Raw genomic sequence first — 17,942 nt, forward strand, 5'->3', positions numbered from 1 at the left:
GGGTGATGTATAAGAAGTTGCAACTGCACCCCTCCACTGCTGTTCCATGGGTGTATTCTGCAACGTTATCGCTAATGCAATAAAAGTGCACTACCAGTGGGTTTTATAGTGGACAGTCCAAGCACCCTTCTGAGTTAATAGTTGTTCTGTAATGCTTCCCAAGGGACGCGGGTGGCACTGTGGGTTAAACCACAGAGCCTAGCACTTGCCGATCAGAAGGTCGGCGGTTTGAATCCCTGCGACGGGGTGAGCTCCCGTTGCTCGGTCCCTGCTCCTGCCAACCTAGCAGTTCAAAAGCACGTCAAAGTGCAAGTAGATAAATAGGTACCACTCCAGTGGGAAGGTAAACGGCATTTCCATGCGCTGCTCTGGTTCACCAGAAGCGGCTTTGTCATGCTGGCCACATGACCCGGAAGCTGTACGCCGGCTCCCTCGGCCAGTAAAGCGAGATGAGCGCCACAACTCCAGATTTGGCCATGACTGGACCTAATGGTCAGGGGTCCCTTTACCTTTAATGTTTCCCAATGTCACAGCACGATTGACGTCTAGAGCGGCACCCTTGCACTGGAGCACTAAGAAGGTGGGCCAAAAAACCCCACCAAGTTAAAAACCTGGAACATTCGTGGTTCATTCCGCAGAAAACTATAGGACACACACGGATTGGAAATGAAACACTTGGATTTATTGGGTATATGAATAATTATTGTAAAAATGTGAAGGCACTAGCAGGACTGATATAAACTCTGCGACAAAAAATCGTAAATTCTAAAACTTTTTGACCAAAGAGACAGAGTTGACTATAAGGATATAAAGGTCAGAAGTGGAGGATACAAAATGCGATACAAAGACTTGAAAATAAAAAACCTGTTGAAGGGGTGGAGGGAAGTCACGAGCTCAGTAGAGCAAAGAATTTATTTGCTTTGTTATCGGTATGTTGAAATATTGTGTTAAAAAGAAATTAATAAAAATTGTATTTTAAAAAAAGGAAACGAAACAGTTGGTCTGGTCCAAAACGTTTTAACGAAACAGTGATTGCCCCAAATACCGTCATAAGCAGAAATCATCATGAATGCACCCTAAAAAGGACAGTTAAAAGAGCCTTATTGACATGCTCCTATAAGACTGGGTTTGTGGATGTGGTGTGTAAAACAGAAAAACAGTCTTCAAGATGTTTGAATGACACATTTGGCCACTCTTTTCCAGTAAATACACCCCCTAATATTATACAGTTTCAAATGCCGGGCGTCTGAGGCATGAATTGTTAATGTGCCCTAAAAAAGATGTGTTTTTTTTAAAAAAAAACCTCCCAAAATTAGCTTGCCATTGCGATTTTATTTTCAATTTACCTGTTTATTATTTTTCTCTTTCTGCTGTAGGACAACAACAACCACAAAAACCCCGCACGCAAATGTAATTCCTTCGTAAGGCTTCATCCTGTGATGTTTAGAATAAACAGAGGATGAGGACGTATCCTTACAAAGAGAGGCATTACTAGGAATGCATTAGAGATTAATATAAAATAAAATGTATAGACGAGGGGATTTCTGCCCCCTCGCCCCCCTGCGCCACCACTAATGGAACTTGGGAGTATTATTATTTATTCTTCTCCAACATTAGGCTCAACGCTGCTCCCAGCCGATATGACAAAAGCACTCTTTGCCTTGAGAATTTGCGCTTTATATATTTCCCTCCAAAAAGCTTTGGGGCCCTTTCCCCATATTATTGCTATTAACCCTACTCCTTTAACGACGCTGAAAATTAGTTAAGGATGAATTATCTGATAGGGGAAGCCCCTATTCATGAAATATTAGAGAGGTGTACTTAAGCAAATAAGGCTCTGAAGGCGGCTGTGCCCAAAGGCACACAGTATGTAAAACATTTATCACAGCCTAGGAGCAGCCAGCCAGCCAGCGAGAGCGTCGAGTCCACCAGGCGCTTTTCCCTGAACAGCCTTGCATCTCTTTCAAGGAAGCCTGGCAGGAGTGCTTGGCGGAGCAGGTCTGGGTTTCAAGCAATGTTAATTCTTATTTGGTAGAAAAGAAAATGTGTAATGAGGATCTTCAAAAGAGGCTGGCTGCTCCCTTCTCCGCTTGCAGGAGGCTGTTCACGCACAAGCCCCGCAAAGTTCCCTTTCCCTTGAAATTTCACTCGTAAGGAATTAAAGGGTGGCTGATCTAAGGTGGCCGATCTGCCTCCGAAACAAGTTGTCTGCAGAAAGCGGCGTTTGGCATTTCCCTAGGAAAGCCCCAGAGCCATAAAAACGAGCATGGCTACACTGCTGGCATTTGGATGTGGGCGGCTTGGGTTCAGCGCATCACCCAGCCATGAAATTTTTCATTGAATACCCTGGGGCAACTTGGTATCGGTTGGCCTCAGTTCCACGCCCATTAAACGGGATTATTAAGGGTGGGTGGTTTCCGCCCCCGAAAAATGAATGGAATAAGGATTGTCAAAGCACTCCTGAGCTTTGAAAGCAATATAGGAATGGTTAAGAATGAATAACTGGGGTTCTAAATAAGAGGAGCCACCTTTGGCAAAGCCTGCCCACGGGCAGTTGGGCAAGGCCAACGCATTGCCATCAAACTAAATAATTTGCTAGCATGATAGGGTTGGGGAGCAGGGAGAGAATGTGATGCTTTATTTGAAGTATCTTCGAAACAGCCCCTGTACAGAAATACTCATAAACCTTCAGTTTCAGTTGGAAAAATGATTGGTTTACCCGCACACCCATACCAGTCCAAGAAACCTCTCTTGGCAGAGTGCTATCGGTTATAGCCAAAACAAAAACTGCATTTTGTTGTGGGTGAGACAGCCTTTGCCGATTTGGCACAGTCCCATGACAGGGTTTCTTAACAATTGCCTTGACGCTGGTCTTGTTCGCATGTAACACTAAGCCATGGTTTGTTTAAGAAATCAAGTCCCACAGATGAGATGGAAAAATGAGCAGTGGTTAAGGGAAGGATTCCACACAGCGGCCAAGCCACGGTTAGAACAAACCAAAGTTCACTGGCACACAAAAAATCACTGTGTCAACAACAAACCATAGTTTCAGGCCGTGGTTTGTTGGCAGGAAACATACTATTGTTAAGTGGCTAGGTAGGATTAATACAAAATGCCAGGCTGCTCATACAAAAATATATCACCAAATCAACTAATCCAGAGTAAGCACTGTGGACAAGCAAACAAATAAATCACAGAAAGAAATCACATTTACTTCTGCAATTTATTTGTTTGCTTGTCCACACTCCTTACTCTAGAGTAGTTGCCTTGGTGATCTATTTTGGTATGACTTAGCAGTGTGCCAGTATATCACTGCCCTGTATTTTACGATACGATTATAATCTTTATTGTCATTGTCCCATACAGAACAACGAAATTGAAAAAATCTACATCAGACATTCAAAAACCAACAAGCCTGCTATCCCAGCTACCCCAGCCTGGGATTGTTTGTTGAAATGCTCTCCCTTGCAGCATTTATCTCCCTTATACTGTTATCCCCAAGTCATTAAACAAGCCCTATTTCTCTGACCCTTGTCAATCAGAACAATCCTTCCACAAGAAGCCACAGAGGTGTGGGTGCTGCTTCTCCTACAATACAATCCTGTCTCTACTTTAGATAGAAAAATAGACAGATAGCCCTCAGTCCTTCCACCTGTAGAATGGGCGATGTTGACTTATCTTACAGGGTTGCTGGAAGACTTATAAGTAGATAATGCGCTCAAAGCACTTTGAGCACTTGAAAAAATGGTATTAATTGTAATAACAAGATGATAGTAAGATTAGAAAGGGAAACCAAGTAAGACGGGAGATACAGTGGCACCTCAGGATGCGAATGGGATCCATTCGCATCCCGAACAGAACGTAAGACGCGACAACGCGTCTGCATGTGTGCAGGTCGCTTTTTGTCGCTTCCGCACATGACGTCATTTTGACCGTCTGCGCATGTGCGAGCGGCGAAACCTTGAAGTAACGCGCTCCGTTACTTCCGGGTCGCTGCGGAGCGCAGCCCGAAAGCGCGCCACCTGAAGCGTATTTATCCTGAGGTATGACTGTATAAGCATCCTGAACAGGAACACCACCACGCTGCAACATTTTGCTGCAGCGCCAATTTGTTATCAGCCTCACCAGCGTACGTAACAGGGGCCACTCGCAGTCTTACGCCGGTCATTTGGGAAAAACCCACATGGCTGCCCTCCCTAAATATATCACAATTGCCTTGGATCACAATAAGGAGGGAGAAGGGGGCAGTCTCCCACCCTGCTGGAAGCGAGGGTGAAGAGGGCCTCAGGTAGCCGGCACCAATTCAGGTATCCACCAGATTCTAGAATCGTCTCCAGCAAAACATAGCTGGCATCACCAGTGACAGCTTTTAGATGCCAGGCAAAAACACTTCCATCCGCCCAGGCCTTCTGTGGTTAAGCTAGGCCAGGGGTCAGCAACCTTTTTCAGCTGTTGGCCAGTCCACCTTCCCTCAGACCATGTGGTGGGCCGGATTATATTTTTTGGGGGGGTAAATGAATGAATTCCTATGCCCCACAAATAACCCAGAGGTGCATTTTAAATAAAAGCACACATTCTACTCATGTACAAACACCAGGCAGGCCCCACAAATAACCCAGAGATGCATTTTAAATAAAAGGACACATTCTACTCATGGAAAAACACGCTGATTCCCGGACAGTCTGTGGGCCGGATTTAGAAGGCGATTGGGCCAGATCCAGCCCACGGGCCTTAGGTTGCCTACCCCTGAGCTAGCCTCTACAGCTGTGGTCATCTTTGAGCAGAGCCAGGTAAGTCATGTCCTTACTGTGTTGTTGGCTGAGCATTTGGGGAATTGTGTGTTGTACGACGTTGGTTACATTTCTGGCTTTTCGACGATTTTATCGGTTTGTATGTTATCTTCTTGAGTCACCCTGAGACTGAAACAATTAATGTAAACTCCTGTGAGCCCCTGACAGCACAGCCAGCGCAGTCCGAACTCTCTGGAGGCCACTGGGCTGGCCAAAGCCGGCCCAAAAAGATGGTTTGAACCGTCCAAAATACCATTTCTCACCTATGAGTTAGGATACAGAAAGACGGGGGGGGAGCTAATGTAGTACCATTATTTAAATGTATTTTTGAATTACTGTAGCAGCTGCCACCCTGGGCTCCTTTGGAAGGAAGGACAGGGGTATAAATTTAACGAATAACCAAGGCAGGCCACCCCAAAATGCTTTCTCTTTTGCACATGGTTAGAAGCAGAGAATCCTGCAATGCAAAAAAGGGAAAGATTGTTCATATTTTCTTGCAAGTTGGTATAACCTGAAAATTTCCCGACACACACACACACTTCCAACTGATAATAATAATAATAATAATAATAATAATTTTTATTTATACCCCGCCCTCCCCAGCCAAGGCCGGGCTCAGAGCGGCTTACAAGCAATAATAAAAACAAGATGAATGATTACAACTTAAAAACAAAAATAAAATACAACATTAAAATAATGGAACGTTAAAATATTAACATGTAGCCTCATCGCAGGAGGAGAAGGAAAAGAAAAAAGAAAGAGAGGGAGGGAGGGAATCAAATTGGCTCCAAGCCAAAGGCCAGGAAGAACAACTCTGTCTTACAGGCCCTGCAGAAAGAAATCAGATCCTGCAGGGCCCTGGTCTCACGAGGCAGGGCGTTCCACCAGACCGGAGCCAGAGTTGAAAAGGCCCTGGCTCTGGTTGAGGCTAATCTGACTTCCTTAGGGCCTGGGACCACTAGGGTGTTGTTATTTATGGACCTTGAGGCTCTCTGTGGGGCATACCAGGAGAGGCGGTCCCGTAGGTACGAGGGTCCTAGGCCGTGAAGGGCTTTAAAGGTCAAAAGCATGATGATCTCCCATTGCCACTGCGGCCCCTGCCAATCCAAGTTGCATCTCAATATTATTTGTTCAGTACAGTATTCCAAGTCACTGTACTGTACCACACAGGTGGAATAACGCAAATAAAGCCATCAGCAGGCAGCTGCCTCCCCTTCGTAACGCCAGCAATTAAAAGTTTGCCAGTACAGTTGATGCGTGTATTGTTAACTTATTAAAAAAAAGACATCTGTGTCTTTTTGTAATGACAAACATTGTTACTTCTGGTTAGATAAACCTGATCAGCATCAACGAGACTGAACAATGTTGCCACTCTTTTGAAATAAATTAGTTGGGTTTTTTCCGGCAAGGGGGGGGTGTTGTCTGTGCGTGTGTTTTTAACTTTTGTGAAGACTCCAAGGCCCAATACAAAATTTAAATTATATAAACTGTAGCCAGATGAATCAATTAGCAGTTTGCAGCAAGCGCTGGGGTGGAAACTGACAATTCAGCAGCCGTGACGATTCAGCTGAATGTTGTTTTTGACTTTAATGTAGACTTTGGTTGTACAGCTAAACCAAAGAAGGGAAGGGCTTTTAGTATATAGCAGATATTTCCTTGTGTGCGCCGTTTGTTTAAAGCAAAACAGTTCACAGAATGTATCCCAATTAATTTAGATTGATTGCAGATATTATCATTGTTTTAGAAGGCAATTTATGAATGACGTTTTCCCACTAAGGATATGACTACGAACTACAATAAGGTTAAGAGAAAGGGAGAAAGAGGAAGTGGGTACAGAAGGGAGGAAAGCAGAAACAAGTAGGAAATTGAGAGGGGAAAGGAAGGGGATACAAGATTAATAACTAGATCAGCTGCTTACTTCTAAAATCGGGGGGAAGGGCTGTAGCTCAGAGGCAAAACATCTGCTTTGCATTCAGAAGGTCCCAGGTTCATCCCCAGGCTTCTACAGGTAGGACTGGCAGAGACTCCCTGCCTGAAATGCTGGAGAGCTGCTGCCAGCCAGTGTTGACAATACTAAGCTAGATGGACTCAGCAGAAGGCAACAGCCTAAGTTCCTAAGATCATGTCCCAACGCCCCCAGGAATGCAGTCCGGGGTACGCTCTTGCAGGGATGTTGGAAAACGAAACGCTTTATGCTTGGGGATTTGCGGGGCCAGCACATGCACATGCCTTGGCTAAATGCACATCCAGGGCGCATGCTGAGCTCTGCCGGCCCCCAAAGGCTCCCCTCCTTCATAGGCAGGCAGTGCCAGCTCTGCTTAGGCAAATGGAACACGCAACGGAGAAGCAGTCCGAGGGCAGGGACTCCAAATTCAGGCAATAGGTTCTCTGCCCATTTCCCCACAGGTGAGAGTGGCAACCAGGATGAGTGCAAAAGCTGTACAATCTGCATGGCATACTTTGCCCTGCTGATACATGGGCTGGGCGATATCCAGTTTCCAACATCGCGATATATCACCAGCTAAACACCGTGATATATCACAGTGTCTGAAATAAGGAAGGAGCTATGCAGAGACATCGGCGGGAGTCACGGTTTTTCCTACATTGTGATTTCTGCGTGGCAGGCACACCCACACACCACGGTTCACAATATACTGCCAGGTCAAAAATGAACGCCCATCACGATTCGCGGTATCTTGCCGGGTCCAGAACGATGAAACCTCTATCACGATACGGACTTCAAAAACCGGTTTGGGGACGATATATCAATACAGAGCTTCCCGAACCTTGCGTGCTGGTGACGCACTTTTTAGACACGCATCCTTTCGCGGCACAGCAATTCAGTCTTGCTAGCAAACCGCTGGGCCACTTGCTCCCTTTCCAGCCCCGGGGGGAGCGCAGGGACCGTTTGCATGGCACAGCTACACACTGCAGCCGACACACGGACGTGTCGCGACGCATCGTTTGGAAAGCTCTGTGTCAATAGATTGCCCAGCCCTACTGATACGGTGGATTTCCATTTCCCAAAGTGTCTGGTTTGTTCCGTAACCCCAAGCGGGCAGCTTCCACGAGGGAGCATTCGCCAGCTTCCGCTTCTGGAATGGAGCCGAGAGCCGAGATGCATCAGGGCAGAGAGATATTACTTCTCTGGTGCTCTGTAGTTTTTTCCACAATCAACTGAGCTTGGGATCCAAAGGCCAGCTTAGACTCATGCAAGGGACCTGCGCTAGCCCTGCACAATTTTCGACGTCCCCTGTCCCCGCCGCTTTCCCAAAACTGAATCCCCAAAACACCCATGTTACAAACTGTTCTTGAAACTCCTTCGGTGTTTCAGAAGCTGTTTGCTGCTCCAGGAAAGCAAGTGCTGCGGGCTTGGGGGGGGGGTAGGGAGTCTTCCCTTGGACTCACACAGAGCTAGCGTCATGTCCTGTCAAGGCCTGCCTTCGCCCGGAAAATTATGCATTTTGTTCGGTTCTGCATGCACAGCCTGTCACGGACAGCGGCCACTGCCGCCGCCGCTGCTGCTTTTGTGTCGGGGAGAAGCTCATCTCCACAATTAAAGATCCTACCCAGTAACTGCAGATCCCGGAAAAGCAGGGGGAAAATATATACCAGCAGCATCTACTTTACCTGGCCACGGTGTAAAAGAAAAACGGCGCTGCGGCGGCTCCGAGCACAGCGCAGAGCAGGTTCACGCGGAAAGCGACCGAGCCGAAAGGGAGCAGCTCAATTGCCAGTTTAGCCAAAAGAGTGAAAAGAGGATAGCCTGGGGGGTGAGCAACCTATGAGGGAAAAACAAACAGAGAAGGCTTTGCAGTGAAGATGTCACACAAGGGCTGCCTGATGGAGAAATAAGTGCTTTATCTGCCTCATAATAAACACGCAAGTCAGAGCACAGTCCCTTTTTTAAAAAAGCAGATTTTCTTCCCCACCCCTTCTCATCTCATCTTCTCTCTCTAAAGTGCCAATTCTAAACTTTGCAGAAATATTTGCCTTAGTGGATTTGCTACACTCATCAAGGAGATGAATGCACCACTTAAGAGATGCGGTGAGACTCGTCGGCATTGTCCTTTAAATGGCTTGAAGTTTGGGTTCATAGTATATTACGGTCATTCAAAAGGCTGGGATTCCAAATACATATACATATACATATACAATTCGACCAAAATAGAGAGAAAGAACAGATTCTGAACTATTTTATTGGTTAGCAAGCTGAAAGACCACACTGCTATCGGATTACCACCGCGATGACAGTCCTAAGGTCTCGCCTAAAGGGGATCACACGCCGTAATAAAAGTTTATTAAATAACAAAACTTATTAAAATTGTTAACCCGATTTATTTTATTCTCCCCAGCTTATACAAAATTTGGGTTGATAATAAGCCAACTACTGTATATACAGTAAAGCCTTTGCTTTATAATTTAGTTTAATTGGATTTAAAACTTGGGAGTAAATTGTCGCGTGCTGTACTTATAAGTTAGCAAAAACTGTGGTTTGAAAATAAATTAATCTACTTTAACTCCATGCTTAATTAAACTTCCTTAATTCCTAAAACTGTTAATGAGAGCATTGATTAAACAATAAAACTAATACTTACTCCAAGCTCATAGGCGGCTGTGATCAGCTCCCCTGTGAAAAAATAATGTAAAACCAATAATTACTATTAGGGAACGACACTCCTCCCAAGTTTTGAAAATCCAAACCCTTGCGTTGGGGGTTTTGCATTAATTTGACTGGATAAAAGTGTAAATCTGTAGAGATTTAACAGCATGAAATTTTTCCAAGAATATTTTCTTCCCCCACTGATGTCGTTGCACAAAATATCTTTTGTTACGTGTTTTTTTCTCGGCACTTCTATCAGCAGATAAATGAAGGTGCATTGTAATAATAATAATAATAATAATAATAATAATAATAATAATAATAATGGAACTATTCGGGTGACGCAAACAGTATTGCAGAAAGGGATGTGAAATAACCATGCAAACTTCCATTTCCACAGCAGCTCGGCTCAATACCGATTTACCGATATCATTCCTTGTCTCCCAAAATATCTGCAGCTTCGCATTTTGAAGCAGGGGGACTGCCCTAACATGGCCATATACCTGTGGCAGTGTATTCCCAAGGGACTTGTGAATTCTCTGCTTCGTTGCCATTATATTTGGCCTCAGTTTATTGTGTACGAAAAGCCCTGTTCCGAATTATTTTTCCACCTTTTTTGCAATTTCTTTTTAAAAAATGAAAGAGAAGAGTGGTGTCAAGAATGTTCGTTCGGCCAGCAGCATCTTCAAAGCACTGTACATGGGATCAGATGCACTGTAAGATATGTCAGATGGCATTAGCCAAATCTATTTCACGTTACTGTTGGAAGGATAGTACTTTTGGGCAGGTCTGAATTAAACACGTGCGTCCAAAGCAAAGCACTCCCATCGGCTCCAGCTCTCAGCACCAATAAATATTTGGAGGTGCACCTGACATATTATTTAGGTGGTTTTCATCATATGCCTGAAGACACACCTGTACCATGGCTTCTGAAACATGAGATACGTTTTAGGACCCACCCTGGTCTCTCTCGACTGTCATTTGTTGTAAACCAATCTTAACTTTTTTTAAAAAAAAAAAGTTGCAAACCGCCCTGGGACCTTACTGGGAAGAGCGGCAAGAAATCAGATTATCTACTTATCGAGCTAACTGGCTGTGAAATGGATACCAATCCTAGCACTGATGGCATTTTTGCTTCGTGCTACGTTGAAGGAAACCCCTGGAGTCCAACAGTATCTGGAGGGAATCAAGCCAGCTATTTATAAAACCATACAGTTTAAAATAAAATAAAAGCAAACTTGAAAGGTTTAAAGGCACTTAAAAAGCACCAAGAACGCTAAAAGCAGTGGCAAATTTCAAGGTTGCCAGGGCCAGTATATGCCAGCCATCAAATGCCTGGGTAAGCAAGGATGCCTTTATAAATTTCCGCTGGCAACCAATAATGAGAGAGACAGATGCAGCTCACTGGGGAGGGCAGGGAACAAACATGGAGCCACCACCAAGAAGGCCCTGTCATGGATCAATGCCAACTGGGCAGTAGCAGGAGGCAGCACCACCACTGGGTCTCCCCTGGCCAACTATAGGGCCCAAAATGGTTGTTACTGGGGAAGTCACTATTTTAGGTACTTGAGTCTCGAACTATTTAGGGCTTTTTACTCTAGCACTGACACCTTGGGCTCAGTAGCTCACTGGCAGCCAGTGCAGAGCTGCAGCGTCTGGACCAGCTTCAAGGGCAGCCCCATAAAGAGCACACTGCAGTAGTCTAAGTGGGAGTCACTGCGGCATGGGCAACTGAGGTCACGCTATCCCAGTCCAGGGGCATCCACAGCTGGCAAACCGGCCTAAGCTGGGCATAAATACTCCTGGCCAGAGACACCAAATAATAATAAATAAATGAACATTATTATTATTATTATTATTATTATTATTATTAATATCCCACCCATCTGGCTGGGTTTCCCCAGTCACTCTGGGTGGCTTCCAATAAAATACTAAAAATACAATAAAACATCAAACATTACAAACTTCCTAAAAGAGGGCTGCATTCAGATATCTTCTAAAAGTCAGATAGTTAACAGTATTTGCTTGACATCTGGTGGGAGGGTGTTCCACAGGGCGGGTGCCACTACCGAGAAGGCCCTCCGTCTGTTTCCCTGGAACTTCCCTTCTCGCAGTGAGGGAACTGCCAGAAGGTCCTCGGCGCTGGACCTCAGTGTCCGGGCAGAACGATGGGGGTGGAGACGCTCCTTCAGGTATACTGGGCTGAGGCTGTTTAGGGCTTTAAAGGTCAGCACCAACACCTTGAATTGTGCTTGGAAACGTACTGGGAGCCAATATAGGTCTTTCAGGACCGGTGTTATGTGGTCTCGGTGGCCACTCCCAGTCACCAGTCTAGCTGCCGCATTCTGGATTAGTTTTAGTTTCCGGGTCACCTTCAAAGGTAGCCCCATATAGAGCGCATTGCAGTAGTCCAAGCGGGAGATAACCAGAGCATGCACCACTCTGGCGAGACATGAGAGTGTCTGGTGCACAATACTCCCGGATCTGTGCAGCCCCTCCCAGAACACACCTAATACTTTATTTCCAGGAATCAGCCACCCACAGTTCCCTACTGCTTCCAGGGACTGGTCTAACACCTTCACAGCCTCTCCTGATTCAGAGGGAATGGAGAGATAACAGCTGCTTGTCCACAGCATACAGATGACATCATGCTCCAAATCCCCAAATGTCAGCTCCCAAGGGGTTCCTATAGATGTTGAACAGCATAGGGGACAGAATGGACTAATTTTCAGGACCCCACAACTCAAACGCCATGGGGCCAAGCAACAATCTCCTAGGACTACTTTCTTGATCCTGTTGTTGTTGTTGTTGTTTAGTCGTTTAGTCGTGTCCGACTCTTCGTGACCCCATGGACCAGAGCACGCCAGGCACCTCTGTCCTTGATCCTATTCTTGATCCTATTGGCTTCCAAATATATTCCAGGCAAGACTACCTGAGAGACTGTTTGTCTGTCATACATTTCTACACTTGGGGGACAATTTGCTTAAAATACCGCTCCATCTTGGTTGTACTGTACGTCCAAATCACAAAACGTTGCTACTGTAGAGTGCAACTGCATTTTCAGGGCGAGACCGAACTGAGAAAAACAATTGCAAATTATATTTTCAGTATTTGCCGAATCCACACTCTGCAACAGCAACGTAACGCTAAAGTATCTCAGCAGCCTAAACTGCAATCCTATAAAGGCACCACTGAACCTATAAGCTTGTTATCTGGTTAGGGAGGAGAGAGCCAAACCATAAATCCTGGTTCGGATGACACTCTGAGACAAACCTTGGTTTAGCTTAGCACGGCATGGCAGTGGAAAGGACCAGGGAGGAGCAAAGTTCTGCTAAGGGAGACTGACGTTTGCAGTCCCAGTAACAACCCTGACGGATGAACGGCTGGCACTTGCAAATATAGCATTAGTCAATCTGAGCAGTTTCAAAATGTCTTTGTTTAGTAAGCATGAGCGAAGCAAACATGCTAAACTATTACCACTCTCCGATGCAGCGGGAAATTTTCCTGGTGCAAACTGAAAAATTTCTGATGTACGGGGGGCGGGGGAGAGAGAGAATCTGATTCAAACTTTTCCAGGAAATCCATACTTGGCAATGCCGCAGTGATGTGCAGAATGCACAAAACAGAGAGCGCCTCTGTTTTTCCAAGACCCACTTCTCCCATCCCATGGCATGCAAGATCAGTATTGCTGCAAAGGAGTGGGTATCAGCCGGCTTAGTTGAATCCCAAGATCAGATTTAAGGTAAAGGTAAAGGGACCCCTGACCATTAGGTCTAGTCACGGATGACTCTGGGGTTGCGTGCTCATCTCGCCCTATAGGCCAAGGGAGCCGGCGTTTGTCCTCAGACAGCTTCCGGGTCATGTGGCCAGCATGACTAAGCCGCTTCTGGAGAACCAGAGCAGCGCACGGAAACGCTGTTTACCTTTCTGCTGGAGTGGTACCTATTTATCTACTTGCACTTTGACATGCTTTCGAACTGCTAGGTTGGCAGGAGCAGGGACCGAGCAACGGGAGCTCACCCCATCGCGGGGATCCGCGATTCTGATGGGCAAGTCCTAGGCTCTGTGGTTTAACCCACAGAGCTCCTCCATATAAGAGGATGTCATCCTGTTACATTAAAGTGGGCCTGGTGAGGGATAAGAGGCTGCAGGGGCAAACACCAAGGGCTCATGCAGACTTCTGATTGTCCCACTGCTTCCCCACCCCCAGAAAACCCAATCTTTACCGCTGAATTGGCACAAACGTCAACCAGGTTTTCCACAGATAGATGTTTGCGTGTTCAGCACTAAAGAATGAGTTTTCCCAGGGAAAGAGTGGGGCAAACAGAAAACCGCTCTCATCTGTGCCTGCAAAGAATGGACAAGCAGAAGTGAAGATGAGTCCTGAGAGTGGTAGCAGAAGATCCCTAGGGATCTGGTGATAGAGCTTAGTGATAGAGCACCTGCTCTGCATGCAGAAGGTCACGGGTTCAATCCCCAACATGCCCAGGAAGGGATGGGGAAGACCCCTGTCCTGGAAACCCACTGCCAGTCAGTGTAGACTATATTGAGCTAGACCGACTAAGAGTCTAGCTTGCTATGAGGCAGCTCCCGGTGTTTCTCCATGTGGTTTTTACTCCTTAGCCTGAGGACGGATGGGCATCTTTGGCTCCCAGGGATGGTGCACACTGAACTGTCTTTCAAAACAGATTTCCTTCAGCTGCCAAGCCAGCTTAGCCTAGCTTCATAGCTCCCACAGGGAGTCCCTAAGTGTGAGCACCATGGACCCTGACTGACGAAGGCCAAATGGCAAGCTTTGGCGTGCTTTCGAACTGCTAGGTTGGCAGGAGCAGGGACCGAGCAACGGGAGCTCACCCGTCGTGGGGATTCGAACCACCGACCTTCTGATCAGCAAGCCCAAGGCTCTGTGGTTTAGACCACAGCACCACCCGCGTTTGTACAGAAGCACAAAATACCTTCACGGGGAACTCCAACAGCCCAATGAGAAGCAACTATAAAGGCATAAGAACGTGCTGGATCAGATCAGTGGCCCATCTACTCCAGCAGGCTCACAGTGGCCAACCACCAAAAGCGGGATTCGAACACAGGAGCCCCCTCCTCTCCTGTGGTTTCCAGCGACTGGTATTCCAGAAGCATTGCTGTCTCCAACAGTGAAGGCAAAGCATAGTCTTCATGGCTAGGAGTCGTGGAAAGCTCTCTCCTCCCTGAAGGTCTAATCATCCATGCCATGGGTAGGCAAACTAAGGCCTGGGGGCCAGATCCGGCCCAATCACCTTCTTAATCCGGCCCACGGACGGTCCGGGAATCAGAGTGTTTTTACATGAGTAGAAAGTGTCCTTTTATTTAAAATGCATCTCTGGGAACTCCTACTTGGGGAATTGCCTGGCTTTTTTGCTGGCCCACGTAGGACCAGTCTGGATAGTTAGCCTTGGTGAAGACTTGCCGTTTTCACCCCCCTAAAAGTTTTTGAGTTTCTGCTGAAATGAGGCTGCATTTTAATGTTGTATTTTAATCTTGTTTTTCAAGTTGTATTTCAATCAATTGTTTTATATCTGGTGTTAGCTGCCCTTGGCTGGGGAAGGCAGGGTATAAATAAAATTATTATTATTATTATTATTATTATTATTATTATTATTATTATTATTATTATTAGTGGGGCCTGCCTGGTGTTTTTACATGAGTAGAATGTGTGCTTTTATTTAAAATGCATATCTGGATTATTTGTGGGGCATAGGAATTCGTTCTTCTTTTTCCCCCAAAATACAGTCCGGCCCCCCACAAGATCTGACGGACAGTGGACCAGCCCCCTGTTGAAAATGTTTGTTGACCCCTGGACTCTAATCATCCAAGCCATCTGAGTTGGTGGCCCCACTGCCTACTGTGGAAGGGAGTTCCACAGTTCAACTATGTCCTGCATGAAGGGCTTTCTCTCATCTGCCCTTAATCTTTCAACATCCAACTTTGTTGAAAGCCCAGAAGTTCTAGTGCTATGAAAAGAGAAAAAGTTTTGTCTATCCAATTTCTCCATGCCATGCAAATTTTGTAAACGTCCATCAGGCACTGCACTACACTGGGAGACTTTCTTGAGGAGCGGCTTTCCTCTGCCCTTTAGAAGCTTGCGGGGCCTTCTCTGTGGTAGCCCCAAAGTTGCGGCACTCCCTCCCCACAGACGTGCTCCTGGCACTTTCCTTATAAATTCACCCCGGCTTTTGACACGTGAGGTATATAATTTTAGAACTCACCCTATTTCCATGACTCTAAGCTGTTTTAAAGTGTTTTTAACATGATGTTTTATTTCTTGCAACTCTGAGAGCTGGAGGTCAGATAATAATAATAATAATAATAATAATATAAAGTGCTTTATATGTATGCAGTGGATGTGAGTTTTGAACCTACCAAATGGGGAGTAATAGTGACCTCCTTAAAACTCTTTAAAGTAGGGTTGAGAATTCTGGATTTAATTGTTTTATCTTTTCGTAAAACGCCTTGGAGGGGTTTTTGTTTGTTGGGTTTTTGGTGATACTTTTATTGCTTTATATTTTTGTAAAACCACTCTGAGGTGCGTATTTCCCCCCACATACAATTTTCATATTTTTATTTCATAAAATTTATACCCTGCTTTTTTAAAATAAAAAGGGGGGTTACTAAAAGGTAAAGCAGCAATAACTGAGTGTGGGGTGGGGTGGGGAAAATCACAACCCTACTTTTAACCCTACTTTTAAAGTACTGAAACAGATTAAGGTCCCCTCCGCTTCCTAAGAACCTGGGTAAGCAAGGCTTGTCTGAAGAGGAATATTTTTAGCTGGCGCCCTCAATAGGCGGGGAGTTCCAAAGTTGAGATGCATAAATTTTATGAAACCAATAAATATATAATAAAATATGTAATACATAATAAACAGATGGAGAAGGAGAAAGGGGGGGGGAACAACCCGCACAAACCAAGGAGGCTCCATATTAACATAAATTAGAATATGCAAATATATGCAGATTTTGCCGAGAGGGTCCCGCCCCTCGCCCCGCGGTGCATCATGGGGTAGGAGGAGGGGGACGGGTACGTTACCAGAGTCTCCCCCGGGCACGGAGAGGGGCAGGGCCGCCACGTACAAGGCCGCCACCCCCGCGCCCACCGCGCCGGCCCCATTCAGCGGCCCCATGGATCGGAGCCGCGCATGCGCGCGCCCAGCCGGTCTCGCCGCCCACTCGCCTGCTGGCTTCCGGGTTGTGGGCGCGGCCAACGCCGGCCTGTTCCATTCCCCGAGGGCGCGGAGGAGGGAAGCTTCCTGCACCCCCTTCGCGGTGGTTGCGCCCACGCCGGAGCGCTCTCCGCTTGCCTGGCCGGGCTGCGGCGACGCGCTCCCCCGCCCGGCGGGCAGCGGTACTGCAGGCACGAGGGGACCCGGGAGATTGCGGGGAAACGAGGTCGCTAAGATGGGGAGTCTTTGCGGAGGCGTGTAGTTCCTTGAGGGGTTCCTTGAGGCCCCAGATCGCCGCATCGAGGGCAGACCTCCTTCTTTGCACCTCCTTCCCGCGTGCCACGCCGGGGCAAGCCTCACTTTACTACTGAGAACGCGCAAATGAAGCTCCCAATTGCGCCTGGTGCGCAGTTCTGTTGCTGTTGTTGTAGTTCCTGTCTTGTGCCTCTGACCACTCATCATTGTCCCACCACCATTTCCCAGACTCTGAACCTTCTTACCTTAGGGGTTCCCCAGCTGGTTCCTCCCACCATCCCTCTGCGTCCATGACACCATGTTCCCTATTTGTCATACACATCTATCATTTTCTATATCTATCTATCTATCATCTATTTCTCAACCTGTGGGTCCCCAGATGTTGTTGGACTACAACTCCCATCACCCCTAGCTAGCAAGGCCAGAGCTCAGGGATGATGGGAGTTGTAGTCCAACAACATCTGGGGACCCACAAGTTGAGAACCGCTGAATCATCTCTAACTATCATCTATTTATCATCTATCTATCATGTATCTACAGTATCTATCTATCTATCTATCTATCATCTATATCCTCGTCTCTCTATCTTGTATACTGCTTTATACCTTTTGCTGCATACCTCAACAAAAATCAACAGATATCCCTTAAATTCCACATTCAGTACAGCAGCTGCTCATCTTTGACATCCAGGGTCAAAAATCACAGCAGAGCAGCCGCTGTCTGTAAGAGCTAGAGTACATAAGAAGCGCTGTTCTGGATCAGGCCAGTATCCTATCTACTTCCTTTCTCACAATGGCTGACCATTGGGGGAAGCTTGCAAGCTCAGACATGAGCACAAGAGCCCTCTCCCTTCCTGAAGTTTCCAGCCACTAGTATTCAGAAGTAAATGTGGAGGCACAGCACAGACATCATGGTTAAGTAGACATTGGCAGCCTTATCCTCCATTATTGGAAGCCATCCAAATTGGTGGCCATTCCAGCCTCCAGAGGGATGCAAGCAATACACTAAAGGCAGGACAGTCAAGTATATTTTGTTGTTCAGTCGTGTCCGACTCTTTGTGACCCCCCTGGACCAGAGCACGCCAGGCACTCCTGTCTTCCA

General features: G+C 46.4%; 1 protein-coding gene across 6 annotated transcripts in view; it reads right to left on the reverse strand.

Moving 5' to 3' along the window:
- Positions 1-16,659, reverse strand: part of TMEM260 (transmembrane protein 260) — an 87,406-nt gene extending 70,747 nt beyond the window's left edge. For 3 of the 6 annotated variants that reach the window (XM_053393768.1, XM_053393674.1, XM_053393575.1), the window contains exons 1-3: positions 16,454-16,606; positions 9,389-9,420; positions 8,421-8,572 (exon numbers count right to left, since the gene is read on the reverse strand). In XM_053393768.1, coding sequence (XP_053249743.1) covers positions 8,421-8,572; positions 9,389-9,420; positions 16,454-16,547 — 278 coding nt within the window. In that variant the 5' untranslated portion in view covers positions 16,548-16,606. Of the gene's footprint in view, positions 1-8,420; positions 8,573-9,388; positions 9,421-16,453 lie in introns of all 6 variants that reach the window. The other 3 variants (XM_053393949.1, XM_053394041.1, XM_053393862.1) reach the window with 2 other exon arrangements.
- Positions 16,660-17,942: the final 1,283 nt, after the last annotated feature.

The sequence above is a fragment of the Podarcis raffonei genome, chromosome 1 (assembly GCF_027172205.1).
Source record: "Podarcis raffonei isolate rPodRaf1 chromosome 1, rPodRaf1.pri, whole genome shotgun sequence".
NCBI classification, from domain to species: domain Eukaryota; kingdom Metazoa; phylum Chordata; class Lepidosauria; order Squamata; family Lacertidae; genus Podarcis; species Podarcis raffonei.